Source organism: Falco punctatus (genome assembly GCF_963210335.1).
Source record: "Falco punctatus genome assembly, chromosome: 7".
Taxonomy (NCBI): Eukaryota; Metazoa; Chordata; class Aves; order Falconiformes; family Falconidae; genus Falco; species Falco punctatus.
Window position 1 is genome coordinate 37102857 of NC_137587.1, and position 24080 is coordinate 37126936.

Sequence of the window (24080 nt, forward strand, 5' to 3'; positions counted from 1 at the left end):
CTCCGTCCCGCGGGCGGGCCGGGGCCCTGCGGTTCCACGCGTGTTCGCAAAAAGTGCCGGGACCGGGAGCGCTGCCGCCCGCCATCCCCCCGCGGGGCGGCCTGGGGCGCGGCGGGGGGGCCCTGCCGTGCCGTGCCGGGGGGGCCGTGCCGTGCCGTGCCGCCGTGCCGGGGGGGCCGTAGCTGCGCACCGCCCCGCCGGCGCTGCCGGGGGAGTGGTTTCCCCGCGCTGGCAGCGGCGGGGCCGGTCTGCGGGCGGGGAGGTGCCGCGGCGGCGGCGGCGGCGGTGCCAGCGCCCGGCCCGGGAGGATGCGGACGCGCTGACGGAGCTGCCGGCTCCCCTCTGCCGCCGTGCATGGGCGGCGGGCGGCTGCCGCCTCGCCTCGCCTCGCCTGCCCCGCCGGTGAGCCGGGCCGGGGCGGGGGGTCTCCGCCGGGCCGGGGGGAGGTGCGGGCGGCGGGGCGCGGCGGGCGGTCGCCCCAGGCTGGCCTGCGGAGTCCGCCGGCGGCCCGGGGAGGAGCCGCCACCTGTCAGCCCGCGGCTCGCAGCGGCGACCGGGCTCCTGGGAGCTGCTCCCCGCCGCCGCGGGGCTGCGCGCCCGTGCGGGACCGGGACCGGGGCCGGGGCCGGGGCGGTGCGGGGCGCTGCGGGATCCGGCCGGGTGCGCTCTGGGGAAAAGTGTTTCGCTTGCGCGCCCGGCTGCGGGGAGCGACGCGGGGAGGAAAGGCGGAAAGCGCCTCTGCGCCGGCTGGTCTCTCCAGATGCTTTTTGTTTGGAGTGAAGGATGTTCAGGAGCATTCGCTGAAGAAGCGGTTCTCCTTTAAAAAAACCCACCCAACTTGCCCGGCAGCCGGGAGAGCTGTGGAGGAATCCTGATGAATGAGCTTAGCGCTGAGGGAGTTGCTGGTTTGCGGTCTGCGATCTCCTCAGCTGTCCGTTTGTTCGATTTTTTTTTTTTCCAAGGCAACTTTTGAGGCGAGGAAGCGGGTAACAAAGCGCAAGTTTAAGACAATGATGCTTTTGCTTGCAGCCTAGCTGAACTGGGGAAAAGAACACTTGAAATCCTGCTTTTCCCATCAGGTAGCAAATACCACACATACGATTACTTGTAGAGAAAGAAAGGACCTACTTTGCTCTGTAAATGAGAACTATGTTTCACTCTGAGCAAGGGGTGTGAATATTTTTCTGCTGCCAAATGAACATACCACAAAAATTTTCGTTTCATCTGGGACAGAGCCGTGTTTGTAGATCTCTGAATATGGCTACAGTCGCGGAGGGGAGTCAGGTTTGCCTGGACGTAGCATTAACCCCTCCAGCCACAATAAGCAATGTACAGAGAGAAATTTGTTTCCATTAGTCTTTTCCTGCCTGAGATCTTTACTGCAGTTGTACGGTCAGGATGGCGAAGGAAGCGCTCCTGGCTATAGGTTCAAATCTTACTGAAGGATCCAGGAGTTGGTGTTCGCACCCCTGGTGCTCGGCACAATGCTCCTTTATGAGCAGCCTGAAAACCAAGGTGAAGCGTGAAACCTGCCTACACGCAACCAGGCTCAAGCCAGTGTTTTCCGTCTCTTAGATTTAATGAGCAGTTTTTGTGACCAGAAAAGAATCCAGCTCACAGTTCAGGATTTTGACAATTAATATTCCAGTTTAAAAGAGGCAACATTGTGATTGCAGAGGGAAAACAAGCAAACAGGGAATGACTTGACCTGGTTTCCTTGCTTTCCTGATCTGGCCTGACAATTTGTCAATCAAGTGGAATTTCCTCTAACATCTCTGGTATGTTACTTTAGCTGAAGAAATGAATGCGCAAATATAGTCACTACTTTACCTCCCTTCTCACAATGATCTCTTTGTATTAAGCAACAGGCTTTTGCATAGATCAGGTGTTAACCTGCATTGCTCCTTCTCTCTCATTTCTGAAATTATGGCCCTGCGTTTGAGCCTATGTAACCACATCTGTCTATTTTGGAGGGGTCGGTCAGAGAAGCCTTGGTCTGGGGTGGATCCTATGTCATGTAAGGCAGGAGGAGCCCTGCTGGGACTTCAAGGAGACCGGCATCTGCCTCCGCAACAGCCCTTCCCTTTGCTCTTCAGACATGCAGGTTCTCTGGAAAAATCTGTAAATGAATCAATTTCCTGCATTTTCTGTCTTCAAAAGAAGGCTTTATTGCAAACCGCAGGAAAACTGCCAACCAGTAACAAGGAGGTAGAATGAAAAAGACTGATTGATACCGACAGGTCCTCAAAACCTTGCCTCAGCCCCCTGTTTCAGCCATTGTCCCTCTTTGATCGCAAGTCCTTAGGGGTTGGGACCTCCTTCACAGTTTGGAGAGAGCACGACTGGTACCATCCGCTGCAGAGCAGCTACCTGTGCTGGAAGAAGCTGCGATACCCTGCTGTCATCAGGGTGCATTGGGTGATCCCACAGTGTTTTGCCCCATAGTGCCCGTGTCCCTTTAGGACTAGGAGAAAAAAGTACAAGTTCATCTCCTCTGTTGAGACCACTGCAACATCTCTAAGTTGTAACCTCAGTTTTCAGCTGAGTTCAGTCTCTGACATCGACATGCCTAAGCTGCCTCTGTGCAAATATTTAGGAGACCTCTAGATCCGGAAGGTGCATGTTAATTGGTTGGCAGGAAGACTTGTAGCCCTATTAATGCATATCTGATTTCAGTGTTAATGATTCATTCCAAAAAAAACATACTGCATTTTTATTTTTTTAATAATTTCTTTATTTTTAGCCATGTGTTGTCCTCACAGTCCATTGTGCCATTCCTACTGCGATAGCATGTGGTGTTCTCATATCCTCCATCTCAGGCTGGGCCAACTTCCCATACTTGGAAATTCAATTAAGGTGACAGAGTTTTAATTCCTGGAGAAAACCAGCTGCATCTCTGCTGTTAGGTTGTGATGTCGTGACACCTGTGGTTGTGCTGTTAATCACCAAGAGGGAACATTAAAAGTCTCTTCATTGTCTTTGTTCTCTTAGGAGTGCATGATGGGGTTTTGTTTGGTTGTTTTTTAAATCTAACACTTTTGCTGCATTGGCTTTACTGAATTTTCTACTAAATGCTTGATTGTGCATCATATTATAGCACCAAAAGAGCTAGTTTATATTTTAAGTAAGTACTGTTCTACCTGACCATATCTAACCTGTTATCCTATTATGTTACCTAGAAAGGAGCCCAATTGATAGTCTATCCAGAGTATTCTTTCACAGTGCCAGAAAGACATCAGATGTTTTGCAATCCATTTCCCATGACATTTCCATCTAAGAATCACCTACTCTGTGTTGATGCTCTAAGATGTGTTTTGCACAATTTGCAAAATTGTGAATTTTTGCAAAATTTGCAGAATTGTGAATTGAAGGCTTGCACAGCAAGTACCAGAAGAGATACCTCTAAAAGCATTCAACAGCTTGTTGAGGCTTATGTCTGATTTTGATGGGGCTGTTTTCTTAATGAGGTCCTCTCACATCAATTAGCTGGTGAATCTAATGTTAAAAAAAATAAACCCAAACTTTCTCTTGGCACATGGTTCTGTGAGGGCTCTCTGGAGATTTCCATGATACTGAGGTCTACCAGCATTCAGAGGAGCTGGCTTAGTCATTCTTCCCATCTGCTCTACTTCTTCCTTTCTCCACTGCTCTGCACATGCTTCCTGCTGTCTGCCCTTCATCCCTATCTCTGAGCATCCTGGCTGGCTGCCGCCCTCTCCTCCCTTGCTGTACCTATCCCTTGTGGCATCTTCTGAGAAGAAGCTCAGGTAGTTTAACGCTGAGATCAAAGAGCCGAAATAAATGATTTTCTCTAAAGCAGCCGGGAAAAAGAAAAAAGAAAAACCTACTAAGGAAGCACCCATAGCAAAGAGCATTGCAAACATCACTTTGAAAAAACTTTGAGTTAAATCACCCCCAAATCGCAAGATTGCTTTAAAAGTTGTGATAGTTAAACACAGCTGTATTTTAGTTCTTTTTCCTTCTTTGACCATTTATGAGTCAAGTTTCTAGCTCCTTTTTGCAAACAGGGCCAGTAGCAACTTGGACAACTACAACAAACTGGAAATTGGGGTTTGTGTGTGGGCATGGCGCTCTAGGAGCTGGGGATGCAAGAACAACAGCTCCCTGATGCATGCCTCTGTGCAACACCAGGAGTCAAGGAGGCTGAGTTAGAGTGATCTGCCAGTACCATGCCCTTTGCAAGCCTGTGTTTTCTAGTGTTGGTAGTCCACAGATGAGTGTTTGAGAAATTCCCCAGGGTGATATTTACCCCAGTAGCTTCTTTGGAGCAGGAACAGTAAAAACTGCAGCTCACTGCGAAGTTAGCAGTGAGAGGCAGCATGGTCTGGAAATAGCTGCCTCCTACCCCTTTTCGCTCTCCCAAACTATGTGCTGTGTCTCATGCTGAAATGCCTGCTCCTCCACATTGAGAGTCATTTCATCTCGCTGCTTCCTGAGAGAGATCGACATCTTCTGCAGAGCACACGCTGCTGAGAAGAGGAAGGCAGCTTTGGCCTGCGGAGAGCAGAACTCAAGTACTGCGTGGGTGGCCGAAGACAAGAGCTTCTGAAATGAGGGAACAGAACAGATCTCTAATCTCCAGACTCTGACACATATCGCACTTTTCTCAGTTGCTTAGGAAAGAGATTTGCATCCAAAAAGAAGTGGGAGGTTTAAATAGGAGTTCATACACACACACATTTGTCTTCTGTGGTCCATGCGGTAATTTACATTTCGCTAGTCCCATGGAATCCACAACACTTCATAAAGTGCATCCATTACAACTGGGCAACCAGCGGAAACAAAGAAGCTGGCCAAGTTCCTATCCACAGTGTCCGAAAGCAGAGCTCAGTAGGCGGTCACAGAAATTGGAGGCTGCAGGGTGTCACAGAAGTAAGCACTTATTTTGGGTTGTGCCAAGATGCTGAAGCTATTGTCCCACCCTCAGCAGAGGTACTGAGTGTGGTCCTACCTATGGGTGGCCCAGGCCACCTGTGTGGCTTGAAGCACTGCAGGCCCTAAGCCGCAGTTCTGTTCTCCTAGGACACTGACATAAGACCGAAGCATAGAAGAGTTGGATCCACAGAAGCACCTGGCCCTAGAAAATGCCGACTGACATTTCCTTGCAGGGCTGTGCGCCTTCTGGTACTGTATGAGCAGCCTCTTCATGGCTTCATCCACCACAACGACTGTAGCTCTGTCCTAGATGGCCCACTCATCCACCCTGGCTGCACTGACAGTCCGATCTGCTGCAGCAAAGTGGCCCAAATAAGGCACCCTTTCTTCTGGGTGGAAAAACCTCCTGGGGCCCTTTTGTTTATTGGCAATTGCTGAGCAGGGTTTACTGTGACCCATCGAAATTTTCCACTTTGCAAAAATCAAGCGGTAGAACATTGCTTCTCCTGCCTAACACCATTCTTATGCATGCCCTGTCCCAATTTTCCTTGTAATCAATAGCAGGGGTTTCTTTTTGTAGCACACACAAAGACTAAACTCCTTGAATGAAGAAAAGTTTGCATTTATCCAGAGGCTTTAGTGGGGTGAAGCGGGGGGGACCGGATGCCCAAGGCTGAACTCCTGGTTTGTTTGAGGCGCTATCTGACATCGGTGGGAACCGTGTGTGCTGCGACTGCATGGGCGAGCTCCCAGATCTTGGTCTTTGCAGTCCTCCAGTGCAAGAGGCTGAGCCTGCAGAGCCATGTGGGGGACGTCTCCAGCACAATTTAAACACGGGGCTGGTAAGGCCCCTGGGATTGTCCCGTTGAAATAAGAAGGGGAGGGCTCCTGTTCCTGCAGTGCCAGAAAAATGATAAACTTCCACGTAGAGCAGTGGTTCAAGGACAATTTCTACTGCCTATCTAGACTTATGTTAGAAGGTACACCTTAAATGTGCTATTGTTAGGCTGTTATCATAATATTTCCATGAGTGCTCTGTGGGGGAATGATTAACTCCGGAAACCTGGGAGGGGAGGAGGCTGTCTCGTAGCCCCTGCTAATCTAGCAGCAGCCCTGGCACCCTGAGGTCAGGTCTCCCTCGGCCAGCCAGCTGTGTCCAACACTGGGGCTGCTGGGAGAAGAGGGGTGATGCTTTCAGAGTAGGAGGCATCTCTAAATAGAAGTGATCTGATGGAGATGCTGCTTCCTCCCAGGGAAGCGTTTGGGGCTCAGCGCCTCTGAAATGCAGGGCTCCTTTATCAAGCAGTCGATCTGTAGGCTGCTAGGATTGCAACCTGTGGCCAGTTCCTATTTCTGTTTTGCCCAGTGAAGTGCGTTCATCTTAAAAACATCTACTTTGCAATTCATAGTGGATTTGTCCCAAGGAAAGGCCTCCACTGCTGTGCATGATGGAGTCCTCTCCCCACATGGCAAGGCCAGGCATGACCCAGGAGAGACAGCCGGGCTGGGCTTCCCACACACCCCAGCTGGCCAGAATTGCTGCACAACAGCCTGCTTCTGCTCCCTAGCACCAGTTGTCCTCCCGTGGGTGGTGAGACCATCCCACCGGGAAGACTGTGTCCTTGTGCTGTAGAAATGCCAAACACACAATGCGTCCCAGATGCTTTCCAAAATAGGAGAGAAGCCCGGAGAGCACCTTTTGGTGCCTGGGCTTTTGGCCTGTGCCAAGCAGCATAGGTGGAAATCCATACCTTCATCTGGGGTGGGGGGCTGAGAGCCCTTGATCTGGGCAAAGGGCTGTCACCGAAGCATTGCTTGGTCTCTCTGATGGAATGAGCTCTGTTATCATTCCCTTGGTTGTATCTCCTCACACTTCACTTGGTGCTGCAGCTCCTAAAGAGACAAGACTTGACCAGCTCATTGGAGTAGTCCCTAAATCAACTGTTCTTTACTGGGAGGTGCAGCAGGGCTCTCCAAGCCCAGAGGAGGGGTGGCCAGGCAGTGTCAATGGTCTCTGAGATTCTTGGTTACTTTTAATAGCAACACAGCTGTGTTGATACTCCTGGAGCCAGAGAAGAAGCTGGTTATCAAGCTGAGGAAAAGGAGGGCAAGTTATTTTGTGGATGGAAGAGGGGTAGGTTAGGAGAGGTGCGTTGGGCAAACAGACTGGTCTGGTCAGCAAAGTAGCAAAGGTACCTAAAAGTAAGAAGGGACGGGAAGAGACCAGCAGAGAAAGGCTGTACTTGAGTAATTTCCAGAGTGTTTTCAGTGCAGCGAAGGCTCGTTGCATGGTCTAGTAGCCGTGCCTTGTTTTTAAAAGATTAAGCAATATCATGGAAGGGAGGGTATATGTTTTTGTTTCCTCTAGTGTCAGCAAAAGAAGGCAATCACATCTATTAGGTAGATGAAGTGACTATTTCTTCTTCAGAGAATAAATGCATTCTTGTAGTTTTATACACTGGAAACACTGAACTCTTCAACAATCTTGACTGGGAAGAAGTTTTTCTGTTTTTAAATATGGCTGTGGGGCTGGGAGAAGGAACTTCTACACTGCTGTCCTTAAGTGATTCTCTTTTATTCCAGCTTTCAAGTAGCTGAGCCCCAGGGGCCAAGATTCCCTCTCAAACATTACATGCACTGTAGGACAGAGTTGCCCAAAACGTTGGCGAGGAGACTGATCTTGGGTCAGTTCAATCCAGAAGTCATTTTTCTGAGACTGGAAAAGCGATGGATGTGGGTTTGGTTCGTTCAGTACTGCGTGGATCCTTGTATACCCTTACCAGGCATCTGAAAATACCTCTAAATAACAAATGGCCAGGCTTAGATTCCAACCAGGGGCCATGTGGTGCCCAGTTCATTATCTCTTACGCCGTTTTGTCTTTCACTGACAGATGACTCAATGTAATAATGTTCTTATTACATGCAGTCTTTTCTAGAGGGGAGACTGAAGGTAGACAAGTTCGTGATGAATTTTCATAGGTTTAATAAGAGTGGATTTGTAATGGGTAGTGGAATAAAAATCTTCCCAGAGTACTGGATAACACGGTGTCGGATATTCTGTGGTTTCCATCAAGAGACAAGCACTGAGTGTAGTCATGAATTAAAACATTAGCCTCTCTGAAGTTGGTTCGATCATTGGTTAGGAAGGAAAACTGCCAGACAAGAATTAAAGCTTCTGAATTGAATCCTGGGGATGGAGATGTGATTTCCTGCTTCCCTAATTTGCAATAAGCATGGCCTGTGGCATGAGAATAAACTCCAGAATGCAATGCACAGTTTTTCCTCTGTCACTGTTTTTGAATAAAATCAGTGTGCAGTTAATCCAGTGTTATAAATCTTGGTAGGAAGGCTTCCAGAGCAGGTAGATTTGTTTAATCACTTGGGCTGGAGTCCAAACCACTGGAGGATATAAAATATATACACTAGTGCCATTCACTTCACTGAAAACACCTTTTTCCCGTCCAAGGAAATAGCTGTGGCTGGCATGAGTATATATTTGGCAAGCTGTAGGGCTAAACAAATTTCTCAGAAAATCATCTTTGGCCAAGATACTATATTTCAGCACTGTAACTCCTCAAGCTCTTCAGCTAAGACATTCTGACAGAGAAGTCATCAGAAATCAGTGATTTACACTTTGAAATGGTGGGATCCTCACCTCTGCTCACCAGGCTCCCTGTCCTGATACCAGTCCAAGTATGTTCATTTTGGAGCAGACCTTTGCTAAAATGACTTCTGTAACATCTGAAAGAAATGCACAGTAAAGTAATCCTAAGGCAGGGGTCCTCAAACTGCGGCCCGCGGGCCGGATACAGCCCCCCAGGGTCCTCAATCCAGCCCCCTGTATTTACAGAACCCCCTGCCCCCCCACCCCCACCCCTCCCCCCCGCTGGGGGTTGGGGGGGGGAACCAAGCAGCCGCAGATGGCTGCCTGCCACTTCATCCGCGCACCGGCCCCCTGGTTAAAAAGTTTGAGGACCCTTGTCCTAAGGTGTCCTTCTTTCAGCATGTTGTGTCTTCTTTCTGTCTTGACCTAGCTTCTCGAGCAGAAATCTTGTTCTTCAACGTTTTAAACCATGTCTCACTAAGCAGACTGATCCTGCCAAACAAGGGTATACATTTTTGCTTTCTGATTTTTCAACTATCATCAAAATTCCTGTATGGGAGAATTTCAGAGTGTCCCAGTTTCAGCAGTTTTTTAGGTAGCTTACACTAAGGAATAAGGTTTAATATCACAAAAAGACTCAGGTTGCAAGGTATTTCAGCTAAGAGCTTTGGGTGTTTGTGTTGTTTAGTTGCCTCAGTAATTCACAAGGTATGCTACAAGCTGTGTCCTGAGTGAGATCAAATCCCATCTGGTGTAGCGAATTATACAGACCTTCACAGTAGGAGTTTCTGCAGCAAGTTTTTAGTAGTACTCTTTCACACCAGTCACTGCCAGCATTGTCGCTTCGGTTGCACTCTCTGACTCTATTGTATTGTCTCTTTCAGGCACTTTTAGGATTTGACAGACTTTGCACAACACTCTATCAACGACGTGAACACCTGCAGCAAGGACAGTTTTTGGAAGTGACATCTGTTGATGTGATTGAAGGTAACGTGCTCTCTTCTGTCATTGCCCTGTACTTGCTGTTTATCCCACATGAGCCTCATGCTCTGGCTGGGCACCCCCTTTTGCTGCCTGTCCTGGCTGGTGAGGTAAGAGGAGGATCAGGCCTCAGTTTGGTGAGGTGAGTGTCGGTCTCTTCTCCCAAGTAACAAGTGCTAGGACAAGAGGAAACAGCCTCAAGTTGCATCAGGGGAGGTTTAGATTGGATACTGGGAAAATTTTCTTCACTGAAAGGCTTGTCAAGCACTGGCACAGGCTGCCCAGGGAAGTGGTTGAGTCACCATCCCTGGAGGTATTTAAAAGACGTGAAGATGTGGCACTTAGGGATATGGTTTAGTGGTGGGCTTGGCAGCGTAGGTTAACTGTTGGACTAGATGATCTTAAAGGTCCTTTCCAACCTAAACAATTCCGTGATTCTATGTTTCTACGTCTGAGCATCCTCCAGGCTGATCCTTGCTTCAGGTAACAGCTCTTCCTATCTGTGTCCCAGCATGTCCCATAAAATGTGGTTATGCCCCTCTTCTTAAGGAAATCTTGCATGCAACCTGCCTGTTTTCCATAGCCACGTAAGTGCTTCATGTGTTTGAAACCTGAAGCTGGTCTTCACTCAAATACTGTTTTGCCAGCAGGAATTTCACAGGTCAGTTTTGCCCTCTGCTCAAAACCTAAAATAAAAATGTGTGCATTGTTTTTGAGCACTGTCTCATGGTAGGTGGTTTAGCACTTGTCAACCTATATATTGCTCTGTATGTTACTGACCTTGTTAGCGCCATCACAAACAGCAGAAAGTGAACTGTGCATTTGCTCCATGCCCCTGGAAAAAGATCAGCATAGCATGGTCCTGCAACTGTAGCAGTTGCATTTAACATAATCTCTAAATGTAGTTTTGTCACAGAAAACCAAGAACAGATTTTGCTTTTTCCCCCCCCCCCCTAATTGGTGTATTTGCACTTAATTAAACATAGGGAAAGTAAATGCATCTCTTAATTCACTGCCACAAGAATTTTAAGGTTCAGAGTAGGTGACTCATCCACCAGAACAGAATTTATTCTTTGTTTGTAAATGCTATTTATTGCCCTGTTTTGCATCGCTATGGCTACTGCATGTCATTGGTGATATCAGCATCTACCGAATGAATGCAACACCAAATTTAAAAGAGATACGATTCTTATGATAACTTGCTTGTATCAACCACTTCTCTGTTGTATGTTAGGATGTCTCACATAAAAGCAGCACCAGAAATAGCTCAATATTTTTCCATCAAAACTGACTGAAAAGTAAAAAATTCTCACAATTCCCATAAATCATATCATAGTTTAAAAAGCCCTAAGCTGCTACCAAACCCCTTCTTCAGATTCTGTGGTGTTATAAACAGTTCAGTGATGTCCTACAAGCGGTTTCGGTTTCAAGTGAATTGATTTGCAGTGGCATTCTCGATTATTTTACTCTTAGTTATTTTTAGTGTTAAATACCTAGTTAAGCTTGTTAGAAGCATCACTGCTTTCTCAGCCCATATAGATTCTTCTGCTTTCCTTTACTAAGCGGAGACTGAGAACAATTAATCTATTCCAGTTAAAACCTAATGCTTTTGCCAATTGCATGGCTCTGTGTTCTTTTCTGAAACATGTCAAGTACAATCGCTTCTGCCATCCTATTCAATCAAAGCCTTAAGTTGCACAGATTTTGTGAAATGGCCTGGGCTTCAACAGCTTAGGAGCTGATTCACTGAGGCATGTGCTGTAACACTGGCAGGACTGTCACCATTTTCCTAGCCAGAATCATTTGTCTTTGTCATTTAGAAATAATCTGCAGGGTGTAATGTGGTCTTAGGGAAGCACGGAGCCCGTTATTGCTTAATAATAGAATTTCATGAGGTCTTAACAACATCTTTGAGCTCATGTGACACATTTGACAGTGCATGTGGGGATGTATAGCTCTAATGTCCCATGGAACAAAGATAGAGAAGAGTTTTAAACACTTTGTATGTATTGAAAGTCTGCTAAAATAAGCCAGCCAGCTGTGGGCAATTGTAGGAATCTGTGGCTGGCTAGTGGGGACGAACCCTGAGGACACACAGCAGTGGGACATGTCTTCTCCATAGTAGCCAAGCCCTTCATAAATGCTGCCCGCCTGCCCGCCTGCCCGCCCTGCCCCCACCGCCCAAGCCTCCAAGATTATTTCCATCCACACTTTTCTTATTTCCCTTTCCCTGCAATCCAGGACAGATTGGCGATGGGGCGCTGAACCTCAGAAAGCATCCGAAAAGATGTTCATGTTGGACATGGTCAGAGCAGCGGGCCCTGTGCTATTCCAGGCTCACGGCTGTGTCTGGATAGCAGGCGCTGTGAGAACCCTCCAGACCAACTCTTCCCAAAGGGTTGGGGTGGGAGAGCAGGGTCCTGCTGTGGCCCATCATGGTGATCCTCAGAGACAGCACTGGAGAGGCAGCAGGAGAGATGGGACCAACAGAGAGGGCATGACCGGGACAGGGAAAAAAGGCAAGAACTTTTTGCATGAGCACCAGGGGTGATCAGAGGGAGGAGGCAGCGGAGGGAGTGCTGCTTTCCTTTTGTGTAAGGAAGGGTCCAAGGGCACACACAGCTCTGTCCTTTTAACTGCCGTCTCAGGTGGCAGGAGCAGCTGGGACAGCTGAGCCCATGGTCACCGCTCTTGGAAAGGGTCTCCCATTTTCAGATCATTGTTCCCCCAGTGCTGTTGTTCATGTGTGCCCAGTGGTATGGCCCACTGGATGCTGCAGGAACAAAAGCATGTGTCCAGAAAATAAATGTGTTTTACTGTTTAGGTGGTTTGTGGTGTCCTGATGTGGTGTCCCTGGGGTGGGTTACAGGTCCAAGGAAGAGCAGGGAGCTCAAAACTCTCTTTCAAGCAGGCAGAAACTACCTGTCTTTCACTATGCTGTGGCTCTGGGAGGATTCGGGCTGTGTAAGCTGGGGGATGTCCAGATCAGGGGTTTGGTTCAGACTCTTGCTGAGTTTCAGAGCCTGGTTCTGCTCTCCTGTTGTGTGTGTACCAGGAAGTGTGCTATTCAGTTCAGTGTTGGTTGGATCCAAGGCTGGAGCTTCAGGGCTTTTCCCCAAGCTGATGGATGCCTATGGGGTCAGGTCCTGGCCCACAGCTGAGCTGAAGTGTCTCCTGGGTCTGCCGTGCTCTTTTTTAAATATGATCCAGTGGGAGTGAAAGTCTCTGCGATATCACGCTGCTCTGTGCTACAGCTAATTGAAGTCATTGTGAAGGGTTTTGTAGTAATTGCAGATATTGTAAAATTTAGTTTTGTAGGATAATTGGTAATGTAAGCCTGAAACAAGTTATCCTTAAGATGTTTTAGTTTGCATATCTCAGTAGGAGCAGTCTTTACAAAGCAGGCTTTTGTGTGTGAAGCGGGACCAGAATTAATGGCAGCATTTAGTCGTGCCTAAAGGGGTGCTTGCTGTGGCAGGTGGCAGGGTGGTGTAATTGATGATGCCTGTGTTCTGTGTGCTGCAGGAGGCTCTGTCAGTCAGTAGCTGCTGTACCTGACAAATGCTAGCTAGAGGGGGTGAAATGCCCAGGACCAAACCCATCCAGGGCTGACATATTCCCATCCAAAATGAACATGGCCCCTTCAGCTTGTACGTCAAACAGAGTGGTTCGGGCTCTGTTTGCTCCTGTGCATTTAATACGTGTTATGAAGTTTTCAGGCATCCTCAAATTTTTCAGTAGAGTGCTGTATCTATAAATCTCAAATATGAGGAAAATCCTGACACCATAGAGACATGCAGCTAGCTACCCAGTCATGGGCTGAGCAGAGCTCCCTGCAGTGGGGACTGCAGCTGGCTCCATCCCTCTGCTCCAGGGTGCTGAAGTGCCCAGGGGAACAAGGAGAGTGCAAGGGCCAGTGTTGTAGTGTCCTGGGTGCCAAACAGCACAGGGGGGTGTATAATGGACACATAAGCAGCTTAGGTTCCTAAGTCCCTGATTTAAGTGAGATTTAGGTGCCAAACCTTCCCTGATGCATTTGAAAATCCCACTCAACACCTCTCTGAACACTCAGGCAAGTAATGACTACTGAAAATCTGGCCCTTAGACACCAATACAGCTGGTGTGTCTGGAATTAACAGTTTAAAAAGAAGTGCTGGCTCATGACTAAATGGCAAAGACATCTGGGAAGAGCAAATATTGAAGACATTATGAAGAATCAGAAAGAGAATTTAATTCAAGGGCAGTATTTCCACTGTAACTTTTTTTGGTCAACAGATGCAATTTCTGAGCTCATAGTATCGGTAATTGATTGGTTGCTGGTAACATTGGAGGACTCCCATTTTCCTGCTGATGACTCTGGAACTCTATGGGGGTCCTCTCTGCTGTCCTGGGAGGGGCAGCTGGGGTCAGTGCCCTGCTCTGCATCGCAGCACACAGTGGGAGCAGTTGGCTCAGAGGGCCAAGGAAACACTTCTCAGTGGGCTGTTTAGAAAGGACAGTCTGTAACATAATTATTTTAACAAATATGAAAAGCCAATGTCTTTTGTTAAATTAACTGTGGGGCCAAAGCTCAGCGCTGAATTTTCCCATTCTGCTTTAAAATTCGTAGCATGACAGAGGTGATGAACACACGGGAACCCGTGATGGAGGAATTCGCACTCAGCCAGACTCCTGAGGAAGAAGGAGGCCCTTCAAGCCAGGTAACTTTAGAAAAACTGGAAAGTATCCTGAGTTGCTTTTCAAAAGCAATTTAATGCAACCAATAACTGTCATACATGAAGATATTGAATTGCAGAGCACAAATGCCAGAAGAACAAGCCCTGAAACACATGTCTGATCCCACTTTGGTTTTATTTTTAAAGGGTAAGACTTCTAGCAGGAGGGTTTTGTCAGATGCCAGGTCTCTGGGGCGTGGTGACAGCAATGCCCGGCCTCTGTGGGAATGCCAGGCAAAGAAGCTGTTTGTCACCAAGAGTTCAGATCTGAGCAACTGTCACGTGATGAAGACATCCAGTCAATACTGTACCATAGCTTTTATACAGCTTGTAATGAGCTAGGTTTCCTCAGGCTCAGAGGGAGCTCCATTTTTAGAAAAGAGACCATTTGAAACGATGGTGTAATTCACGTAAATGGCTGTGGCATCGTAGCAGCAGCCCTGGTCAGGACCATTTGCCGGCAGGTGAAAGAGCATTTTCTGTCCCCAAGCAGTCTCACACACCCACTCGTGTACCCGCCTGCGGTGCTGATTCCAGCAGGAGGGATCAGGATGTCCCGAGCCTCCATTTGTGCTCTGTGGTTGTGCTCATGACTCTCAGTGTCACTGCCAGGGACAAACGACCTAAATCTGTCCTGGTGGACCTGAATTGCTTCTCCACACAAGGTGTATTATAGCAACCAGGCTGAAAAAACTACGCTAGGAGCAACCGACTGCAGGTTAAAATCAAGCATTTGGAAGCCAGGGAAGTCAGGACTGAAATTTTGCCAGTTTCTTTCAGATCACTTGTGTATGTAATGAAAGGCTGTATGCAATTAAAGAGCTTACCGTAGGCTTTCCTGTGCCTCATCAACTGCACGGGATAGATGCTGCTCACTCACAGAGCACATTTTCAGTATTCTCTTTCCTCTTTGTTCAACCGAGTCCCAGATTTTCATTATTGTCTTAGTGTACACTGCCCAAACTCTGTGCCAGCTCTGACCCCACCTATATATTTAGGGCTGTTCTATGGTGTCTCTGATCATATGCTCCAGAGGCTCTCCGCCAGCACCTTTACCCTTCCCCTCTGGGAGAAGGTGGTGCCATCAACATTTTAGTGATGGCCACCTGAGGCAAAGAAGCAAAAAGAAATGAGAGGTAGTGCAGAGTCAGTGACTCAGTGGGAAAACTAGGTTTCTTCCAGCAACTTCCAAGCACTCTGGCCAGGAGACTGGTCCTTCTCTTCCTGCAGTCTCCTGCCCACTCGTCACACACTCCAGCTTCCGCGGAAAAACACAGCGAGGCCCGACAGGCAGCTCTGCTTCCTGCCAGTCCTGACTCATTCCTGGAGGGATGTGGTAAATACTGGGCTCTGGTGGAAAAAAAACGTTATGTGATTGGTGTGAGAACAGACCATATGAGAATGACACAAACAAAAATAGCCAACCTGATTGCCGCACAGGTGCCTTCCCTAAATTTTGTTGCAGCTGTAATAATCGGCTCTTAGCACATTTTTAGATCAGTGTGTGTCGTTTTCTAGGGCTTTAGAAAGCAGATGAAAAAGCAGAAATTTTTGTTGTATTGGATCTCCCATCCAGGAGTTGCCAGCAGGCTTGGGGATGGGCTGGCTGTCACACAGCCCTCTGCCACCTGAGCAGGCTGAACAGCAGCTGGAGACAGAGGTCACTGTCACCTGCATGTGCAGCCCTGGGAGGAAATAAAGCAATTTGTCCAGAACTTTATGGCTATTTTCTTCCAGTTGAGCCACGAGGCTCAGGGAGCTGGGTTCCACCATGGGTCTGAAGAAGACTGCACTGCTGCTCAGGGGTGTCTCTGGACCTGTCCTGGCCAAGGAGATTTTACGTTGTTTCATATTTGGAAATGGCAGGATTGTATAAGCTCTTTCTTAAAAATTCCTCCCAGTCAAGACAGCTGCCATGGACATGTCTTTCCAAATTATAAACAGCTCAGGAGGAAGCTGTGTAATGGGAATTTGGGGGGAACTTTTCTAATAGGCAGCATGAGAAGCATTTCTTGATCAGAAGGAGTTACACCCTGTGGGTGCAGCTCAGGTAGTCATTAGAAAGGTTTACCTTCAGTGATTCACTTGGTCTAGTTGCACTGAAGGGACTTTCTCACAAAATAAACTTCTTAATTGTGTCGCATTTTGCAACAATAATATACAACATTTTTCACCTTGGTGTAGATTTGCAAAGAGTAATGAATCCCCGCAACGCTACTGTGGGGAACAAGGGTGTGAGATGAGAATTACTGTCCTTCCCCATCTCCAGAAGTCAGATACAGACGTTGCAGCAATGATAAGGTCCCTGGCAATGTCCTGGGGGTTGTGCCCACTTTTACAGTGGTTAGGGAATATCTGCGTGTTTCTGCCTGTGCTCGTAGCAGGAGCTGTGCTGAGGCTGGCTCACACAACCGACAGTGCTCAGTCTAACCAGAGACCCCAACTCAGGGGTGAACATGTTGCAGATGTGTGAGGAGGTTCTCACCAGCACACAGCAAACCTGTGCCAGTGCCTGGAGTTAAACTGAGATGGTTCTTGCTCTCAACCCCTAGTACAGTCCTTTAGTCTGCACCTTGATTTTATTGTTACAAATAGCATAAAATAAAATAAAACTCAGTTAGTACGGAGAAATTTACAACCTGTTAGTGCAGGTATAGAGAAGTTTGAGAAGCCAGGAGATAAGGTTTCCGTGAAGCAACAACAGAGTTTGTCTTATGTTAACATCCTGGAGGAGCTGGAATGATTTTTCCTCAAAAAAAACCCAATCCAAAACAAAGTACCCTGAGTGATTTAAATGAACCAATCATGTTGAAAACAAGAAAGCACTTTTATGTATTACAATACCCTTCACTAAAAAGACCTAGTTCAGCTTCAAGCTCTAACCACTGCATAGTGTTTGGCCTGCAGCTTCAATGTGACAAACGAAAATAATAGCTGGCACCATCCTCTATGTAAAGATGATCTCTGGGGCTACCTGTTTTGCATGGATGCATCATAAAATACAGTGTTTGACATTACAGAAAATAGCTCTGCAAAGTGGTGCTTCTTAATAAACTGTCACCGCAAGAAAACATGGATATCATAGAGTAAAATGACAGCAGCTAGACGGGCTGTAGCAGCCATTGAGCTTAACATTACAGCTATGGCATTTGTGTTCTAAGAACCCACCAGAACTGAAACATGAGTGTTTGGCAACATAATGAATTTTGTCGCCGAAGTCTCCTTTTTTACTATGCATGTCAGATCACGCAAGTCAAGGCAATCATCTGCCTGACACACTGGTGAGCAAAGTCAGTTCTTTGCCCAGGGAGGGACAGCTTGTGCAGGGAAGAGTGTGCTGAGACCTGTAGCCTCTCTGTGTCCACATTTGGCCTGCAAAGGTCTGCATTCAACTGCTTTTGAAATCCTCCCTGTGCAGGACTGTTGCCTTGCACCGGTTTGAAAGGTTTTTTTAACGGACATGGAGGTGCATGTGAAATGTAGAAGGAATGCTGAAATGGAGCATGTACTCTGCTTGCTCTGAATATGCATCCCTGGGCAAGGCTTTGATGGACGTGTCCCCAAATGTCTCCCCAGGCCTTCCCAGACTCACGTGAGAAATACCCCAAGCTGTCCAAAAGACTGCCATCGATTGTGGTGGAGCCAACTGAGTCCGGGGAGGTGGAGAGTGGGGAGCTGCGCTGGCCTCCTGATGACCTGAAATCAGCGGAGGACAAGGGTCTTCAAGGTGACCAAAGAGTCTGCGTCCAGCAGCAGCAACAGCAGCAGCAGCAGCAGATGGATCTGGAAGGTCTGAATGAGTAATTTTCATCCTTGTTTCCCACAGGAAAATAGCAGTTTCAGGCCATGCCATGCACTGAAGTTAAAAGTGTACCAAAGAGCAGTAGGTGGTTGAAGGTGCCCAGAAACACCTGCACTGGAGAGGAAGTCCTCTGGTCTGAAAATTTCCTTGTAGCTTTTGAGCGCATGGTGTTTTCATCCGCATCAGGCTTAGCACATGGCTAACAGGCAGTTTACTGCACATTAGCAGTTCACTCTAGGAAACCAATCCTGTTCACTAGCATGTATCTACCTCCCTGTCTCCTAGCCTAGAAGCAAAGTGTTTAACAGCTGCACATTTTCAAAGCATTATGGTGTTCCAGGAGTGGATTAGTGTAGCAGGAGCTCACAAATATGTAGATATGAGTAGTAGTGTCACGGTGGGGTAAATATGGTTAAAGATAAGAGCTTGGAGTGTGGCTTGCACAGGGAATGTTGCAGTGCGGAACTGGTCTATTTGTTTCTTTTTTTATCTCAGTGCTCTCTTTTTCTCTTAAAGTGACATGGTTTCCATTTCAGTGCACCAATATTTGCTACCCAAATGCCTAGGATACAGCAGCCAGGATGGGGTGCAAGACGCACCTTACCTTACCTTACCTTCAAAGGGGCGATGGCAAATGGTCTCATCTTGAAGTGTCAAATCACCTGCTATTCCAGTTGACATTTCTGGGTGGTGGTAACCACAGGGTTTGATCATTCAAGAAGAAATACGAGCCAAATCTATAGCCTGACCTCCAGGTTGCACGTTATGGCCTCTGTGTTGGTTTTGTGCATTGATGTTAGGACTAATCATGTCTTCAGGATTGAGAGTTTGAGCAGATTTCACTAAGACAGCAGGTAGCCCTCCCACTACGGTGGCTGTGCATAGGGATCATCACCTCATCTCACTAATACCTGTTCTGAGGTCTCAAGTCCCTTGTAAAGCCAGACTGTGATGCACCCAGAGTTCCCTGCTCCAAGTTTAACTACTGGTTTGCAAGTAGAGCAAATTGCCCATGTCAGGTCTGATCACCCTAGTGGATCAACTGCCTGGTGGAGAAGGGAATGAAACAAAGGCTGTTGTACCTGTATGGGGAAATAAATACTGACAAGCCATTTCTTTGCAGATACTTCAGCGCACCTGGCTCAAGAAGTGGAAGACAGCACAGATACTCTGGAAAGCAGAACTGAAGAGGATGAGTAGAGACTCCACGGCCTCAGAAGTGAAATATTGTTGGAAAGCTAACACACTCTGAAGACATGTCAAAGTAATCTGTATTTAAATCTGCAAGGGTTTTATTTAGTTAGTACCTGGTAAGAAGTGTCTGGGCTTTAGAACTGTTCTTTTCACCATTTTGATTTTCAGGCTGGGATTCATATTATTTAATTAATTTTTCCTTGGGAAACAATGGGACATGTTAGGAAATATGAGATTATCCAGGAAAAAATGCTCCTAATTTCAATTAGCACACCTCATTGGTTTTAACTTTTTCAAGCAAGGCTGCTGTCAGGTATCAACGTCAGGGCAAAGCAGTTACATTTCTACAGGAGGGATGTCTTAAATCTAAAACCTTTCTTGTTTTTAGCCATTTAAAACTAGCACTGTGATATTATGGACAATAGATGTAATATAATGTCACCATTTGATTTTGTAACTTTTGTATAGAGACGCAAGTGTAAGATTTGCCTCCAGGCTGCCGCCCCGGGGTGGCCCAGAGCAGTTCTCTCCCCTTGGCTAACCCGTGCAAATTCGGATGAACCAGCCTTTTCTTAGCCGCCTTTTCAATAAGGCTTATGCCTTTCAGAAACGCTTTCTCGCTGTACATTGATGAAGCGGAGTAGCTAGTCGCTGGTGTTTGTGGAGTGAGGCTCTCTGTCGTAGGCTTGGTTGGGTGGATTGTGCTGTCCGTGCACCCTTCAGGCCCAGGTCCAGCCGTGGCGTGGCGCACGCCTCTCTCCCTGGAGGCCAACAAGATGGCTCCCTTCTCCGCCAGGGCCGGATCTGTCTCACCTCGTTAATATAAATTCTTGTGGCAATTCTTCTTCTGGTATGTTTTGTGTATAATGTAGGTGCAGAGGCCCAGCTGCTCCTCCCTCGAGCGAAGCTGGGCCGTGGCTGGGGGTGGGTGACAGGGGCTCCATAGCCCAGGCCTGCCCGCCATTTTGGCTGATGCCAGGTGCCCCCCAGCACCTGCAGCAGGAGGTGGTGGAGAGGGCTGAGGTAGCGAGGAGCCCGCCCGCCTCCCTCCTGCCCTCACACCAGGCATGGCTCCTTAAGCTGTGGCTGCACAGCCACCTCCTGTAAACTAGAGCTCACGGTGGGACTTGCTGTCTCTGGACACCTCTGGCCTCCAGTGGATTTTCCTTGGGGATTTGGGGGCCATTTTGACAGGGGTGAACCCCTTCCTGCACGGGAAGCTCCCCGAGACTCCCTCCCACTGTTCCAGGAGAAGCACCGACCTCGGCCCAGAACGCTACCCCTTTGGGCAGCGCTGGTGGAGACAGACCAGGCATGTACTCAGGAGGGTTTGACTGTGTCAGTGACGAGTGTCCCATAAGCTACAAAGTTGGCTTTCTCCATCTCTGCAGGGCTGGATGGGGTCTGTACTTCCAATTAATGTTGCAGCCGGAAGAAGCCGCTCGCTGTAGGTGGAACGAAATAACAGGATTTCTTCCAGCATTAACTCCTAAGTTGAATTCCAAGTGCTTTCTTTTCTCCAGTAATAATTTTCTCTAATGGCAACTTTTAATTGTGTGATGGTGGATAAAATTTACTGGCCAGATGTATTAATAAGATAAGTTTATACCTTCTTAGCAACCAAATTTAATATATTTACTTACAAAGAATTCTGTGCAATGAATGTTTAATACAAAGGAAAGAGACTATTTTACTTCAAAGCAACATTAATTTATGTACAAAACTATAGCGCATTATTTGGGATGTTTGGGATCTAGGACCCTTTTTATAAGCAGTGTAGTATAGTATAATGTGATACTTAAACTTTGCTCTCTCAACCTATATAACAATCTGTTTTGCTTTCTCGATGTAGACTTTCTTACCTACACTGTCACAGAATTATTTTGTTGGAGGAGTGGGATTCTGGTCAGAGCACCGAATTTCACTGGAGTAACTGAAGGTTTCAAGAGCACCTCCTAAACCTGGCTGCCATCCCTGTCATCCTCTTCACTGGTGGTGGTTTTCTGGTAAAGCCAACAGAGCAAGAACAAGCTCAAGCTACGTGTTTGGGTAGCACACAAGAAGTGAGAGGAGGTTCCCGGCTCAGACCCATCTGCAGCTGGCTATGGCAGGAGGGGAGCCGTGCTGGCCAGGTGGCCAGGTGGATGCGAGGTGCTCTTTAAACTCTGCTTTTGCATCGACTGTCAAGAAGTTTTGCAAATCTCTGGCAGGAAAACTATGATGGTGACGACATACTTTTAGCTGTGTGATTTCCTTTCAATCTGCATCTGCCCAGCTCTATGAGGAATGACGTTAGACGTATCACTTAATTTGCTTTTCACTTTATAAAAGGAAAAACATTGTTTGAAACACTTCCCCCGATTTCATGTGCTCTCTATCTGCTTTCAGACGCTCCCTCCCTTCCTGCTCTGGATGGCCCTTATCCTATTTCCACCTGAGGTCAATGGCACTTCCCTAAATAAGTTTCCCAAAGAAACAACAAAATTCTACATACACCCTGAAAAAACGCCATGCAGCACTACTTTTTTCATCCTGGTACATAAAGCTACAGCTCATATAGAAATGCCAGATTTTCTCCTTCCAGCCTAATTACTCCTCTCTTTCCTTTTCCGTAATTTCTGCTGCTCCCTCAAAGTATTTTATCTGAAGCAAATAGATGCTTCAAACTAAAGTTTTCTCATAAAGCCCTGTGGCCTCAGTTTAACAACCACACAAAGCCAAACTCCTCCTCACATTTTTTTTTTCTGAACATGGGCCAGAGGCCCTAAAATAGGAGAGCAAGATAGAGAGAAAATTGTTTTATACAAACAAGCCCTATTTATTCAACTTGCAGGTCTATGAATGTCCATTTACTTTGTCTGTGTGCAAGTGTTGTCTCTCTAATAAACTCAATAGTTGTTTTGTATTTTTTTCTGGATTAAAGGCTTTGTAGAAACTAAAAAGAAAAAAAAGATATTCAGTCATATTTTTCTAGTCTAGCTTGTAGAATATTTCATGTAGTGCAGAAAGGAAGTTTTATGGAGTAAGACATTGTTGGATTTTGCTCTATTTCAGTTCTTTCTAATTTTGTAAAATGCCACCTGTACATAATACTCGACTAATGTATGTCCTGTAGTTGTATTACACCATTTAGCCTATTAAATGCCTATACTGGACCGACTGAAGAAGTGGTGTACCCACAGTGTCTTGGTTTAAAAATGCTAAGAGCTATTTGTGATGATGGTTGCAGCTCCTGTCCTACCAGTAATACAGCTAATACAGGAGAACGAAGCCCACTGTAAGCCTGCCTTTGCCCTGTGGCATGCAGATACTCGCGCTGGCCCTCCATCCCACATGCTCCTACACAGATAAATTCAGATTTACATCAATGGCAGTTGCCATTGCCGTCTCTTTCCTTCAAGCCCTTCCTAGACCAGGCAGCTCAACACTCACTGCTTCTGTTTCAGGATTTTCTTGCTGCCCTGCTTGGCACAGCCCCTTCACCCCAGGTGGTGCCCTTGAGAGCTGTGCTAGCAGCAAGCCGTTTGGCTCATCTTCATTCACCTTTTAATGCAATGCACATTTTTAACATTTTCTGGAAAGGCTATTGTGGAGCCCAGCAGGAACTCACATTATGAGAAACTTACACCCTGTGCAAGGAGAGCAGGGTCACGTGGCAGAGAAGATGAGAGGCAGAGACAGTCTGCCACTGAACAACCAACTTTTTCCCAAAATGTCAAGATACCAAAAAGCAGAGGATCAGATGACTGAAGGGTGAGACTCCCTCTTACTTTCCTGCTTCAAAAACAGCTGCTGCTTGCTGAAACGAGTATGTCAGCATGGCAAAAAGCATTGCTTGGGGTCAAAGCCAGTTGCTTCCCAGCCAGGCTGGGGACCTGCTGCTGCAGGGCTGTGCCTGGTGGACAGTGGTGGCATGCATAGTTAGGGAAATTTTCTCTATCCCAAGCTGGAGGCAACGAGCCCAGCTTTGGCACTGCAGCACTTGCAAACCTGATGCTAAATGTCACTCAGTACTGGAGTTTCCATGCACCATGCATGGAAAAATCTCATGTCCAGGCATATCTTACTCTGGGGGGGTGGAGGGTGGGGTGGGGTGGTAGGGGGACTGACACTGCTCCTTCTCACCTCCCTAGGAGCTGGGCCTGCCTTTTGGGGTTTTCCTGCGTGGTGTACGGTGTTCACCCACACAAGGATGCAACAGGTGCCGCCTCATGGCTCCAGGGGATGCAATTTCACCTGGTGCTGATTTCATGTCGCTGTGAGGTCTGTGCTGAGTGCTGGCTGTTCTCTTTCCTTGAGTTTGAATGCCGGGGAAGTTTATCTGTAATTAATTATATAGGATAAGCATGGGAACACTGTTATCTTGCTCCTAACATTTATATTTTAACATTAAATCCACTGGGTCCTCAGGTTCATTTAACGTTATCCCACTGAAACATTATGAGACATTTTCATTTGTCTTTAATCAGACATCTGCTTAGTACCTCTTTCTTTTAGAGGTATTCTGCTTGACACTCCTGTCTAAAGGAGCAGATAACATTTGCAATGGAATTAACCTTTAAAACACTAGTAAGAGATGGAAACTGGCTTTTATGATGTTAAACTGAAAAATGTCTCATCTAAAGCAAATCAATCCTGATTTGTGTTTTTACCATATTTTTTTTCTACACCACCCCCCAGTCTAATATTTGTGTGAATTCTTTTGTGGAGAAAGGTGATTCCTGGCAGCTACAGGGAGCCATGACTCCCATAACAAACAGCACATCCCTCACATTCATGTTGTAAAAGCTCTTAGACATATCCACTGCTTCCACCAGATTAGAGCAGGGCACTCTTCTTCCCTTTGTCTTTGAAAACACACTGTGGCTTTCATTTCAGGGATGGTAAC

General features: G+C 47.1%; 1 protein-coding gene across 1 annotated transcript; it reads left to right on the top strand.

The window, feature by feature from the left end:
- The first annotated feature begins 206 nt into the window (after positions 1–206).
- LBHD2 (LBH domain containing 2) lies at positions 207–22359 on the top strand. Its single transcript, XM_080394646.1, has 5 exons — positions 207–402; positions 9385–9487; positions 14091–14181; positions 17773–17986; positions 19122–22359. The coding sequence occupies exons 3-5, from the start codon at positions 14092–14094 to the stop codon at positions 19196–19198; spliced, it is 381 nt and encodes a 126-aa protein (XP_080250772.1). The 5' UTR covers positions 207–402; positions 9385–9487; position 14091; the 3' UTR covers positions 19199–22359.
- The last annotated feature ends 1721 nt before the right edge of the window (positions 22360–24080 follow it).

Bases quoted from the DNA above. Each gene is read 5' to 3' on its own strand.
- LBHD2 (XM_080394646.1), top strand. From the start codon at position 14,092: ATGACAGAGGTGATGAACACACGGGAACCCGTGATGGAGGAATTCGCA. The intron at 14,182-17,772 runs GTAACTTTAGAA...ATGTCTCCCCAG, and splicing joins AAGGAGGCCCTTCAAGCCAG to GCCTTCCCAGACTCACGTGA. The intron at 17,987-19,121 runs GTCTGAATGAGT...ATTTCTTTGCAG, and splicing joins GCAGCAGATGGATCTGGAAG to ATACTTCAGCGCACCTGGCT.